We start from the raw sequence: 1,394 nt of genomic DNA on the forward strand, positions 1-1,394 counted from the left end.
AACCCCTCAAATGTAACATTTATAAGCCTGCCACCTCCTTGAGCTGCCCCCGACACTTCTGCACAAGCTGTCCCAACCCACCTTGCGAAGATTAGCTCTTTCTCCCTCCCTTCCCAAACTCTCTCACTCTCTCTCTCCCCCCGACCTCACCAACACACTCTCTCTCTCCACCTTTCTCTCCATTCTCTCCTCCCTCACCTGTAACTTCTCCTGAAAATCTGCAACTTTCTTCAACACCAACTCACTCCGTGAGGACTCCCTCTCTCTCCCTCCCTCCCTATCTTACCCTCCCCTCCCTCCCTACTCTCCCTCCTTCCCTCACCTGTAACTTCTCCTGTAGATCGGCCACCTCCTTGAGCTGCTCCTGGTACTTGTGTGCCAGCTGCCCCAGCTCACTCTGCGAGGACTCACAGACCTCCTTGAGGTGACCACACTCCTCCTTCATGTTGCCCAGCGACTGCTCCAGGTCCGACAGTTTGGTCACCGCCTCCAGCTTCTCCTGGAGCACCCGCCGCAATGACTCCTGCACATGGAAACACAACATTTATCATATATATATATATTATGTACTCATTTACAACACAATGACCTACAAATTTGTGAGGCATCGTGGTGAAATCAGGTGTTTGTCAAAATAATGAAATAGAAGATACCGGCATTTTCCTTGACAGTCAGGTAATTTTTAACAAATTTTTTGTTTTTGGCTCAACATCTTTATCTCCATTTACAAATACAATTGTGTGTTAATATTTTTGAAAAACTTTGATTAAATGTCCCCAAAAAAGAGAAAATTCTCAGTGTCCAAGGACTATCAAACCTTGGAAGTCACCGAACTTTGGCGGCCATTTTAGACTTGTTTAAGCAAGTTTTACGGCACTTGCAACACAATAAGGTGATACAAGAGCCACAGATTAGAGGTGTTACAAGAGAGTAACAAACACAAAAAAGGAGGAGAGATAGGGATAATGGATGTTTGATAAGAAAGGATGAGCAACCCACACCAAACAGAGCACCTGTCAACCACCCACTGGCTCCAATCACCCCTGAATGTGACGACTGACCTTAGATGTGGTTTCATATTTGTCCTTGTCTTCCTGTAGGGCGACCAACTCTTGTCGTAGGGTGTCCTCACTGTGGTTCTGTGCACCAGGAGAAAAAAATAACCTAATTAATTAACAATGTCAGAGAGATTAAAAAGTTTTAGCATGAATTATATTGCGCTTGCAATACAACTAGGTTATATAGACAGAAACAATAGAGGGAGAGTGGAGTCCTCCAAACACACATTTGTACTGAAAGCAAACAGGCTTACAAGGAGAAACTACAGGTTAGGGATAACCACCACGGAAGGGAGGAAGGGAAGGGGAAGAGGGCGTGAGAGAGAGAGAGAGAGA

At 45.4% G+C, this 1,394-nt stretch overlaps 1 protein-coding gene across 1 annotated transcript in view; it reads right to left on the minus strand.

The window, feature by feature from the left end:
• The window catches only part of LOC101859468 (sarcolemmal membrane-associated protein), a gene marked incomplete at its 5' end in the record, with an annotated part of 91,668 nt that overhangs the window by 42,339 nt on the left and 47,935 nt on the right, over window positions 1–1,394 (minus strand). Inside the window, 2 exon segments of the mRNA XM_035968591.1 lie at window positions 323–523; window positions 1,062–1,139. Coding sequence (XP_035824484.1) covers window positions 323–523; window positions 1,062–1,139 — 279 coding nt within the window.

This window comes from Aplysia californica, unplaced genomic scaffold (assembly GCF_000002075.1).
Source record: "Aplysia californica isolate F4 #8 unplaced genomic scaffold, AplCal3.0 scaffold00069, whole genome shotgun sequence".
NCBI classification, from domain to species: domain Eukaryota; kingdom Metazoa; phylum Mollusca; class Gastropoda; order Aplysiida; family Aplysiidae; genus Aplysia; species Aplysia californica.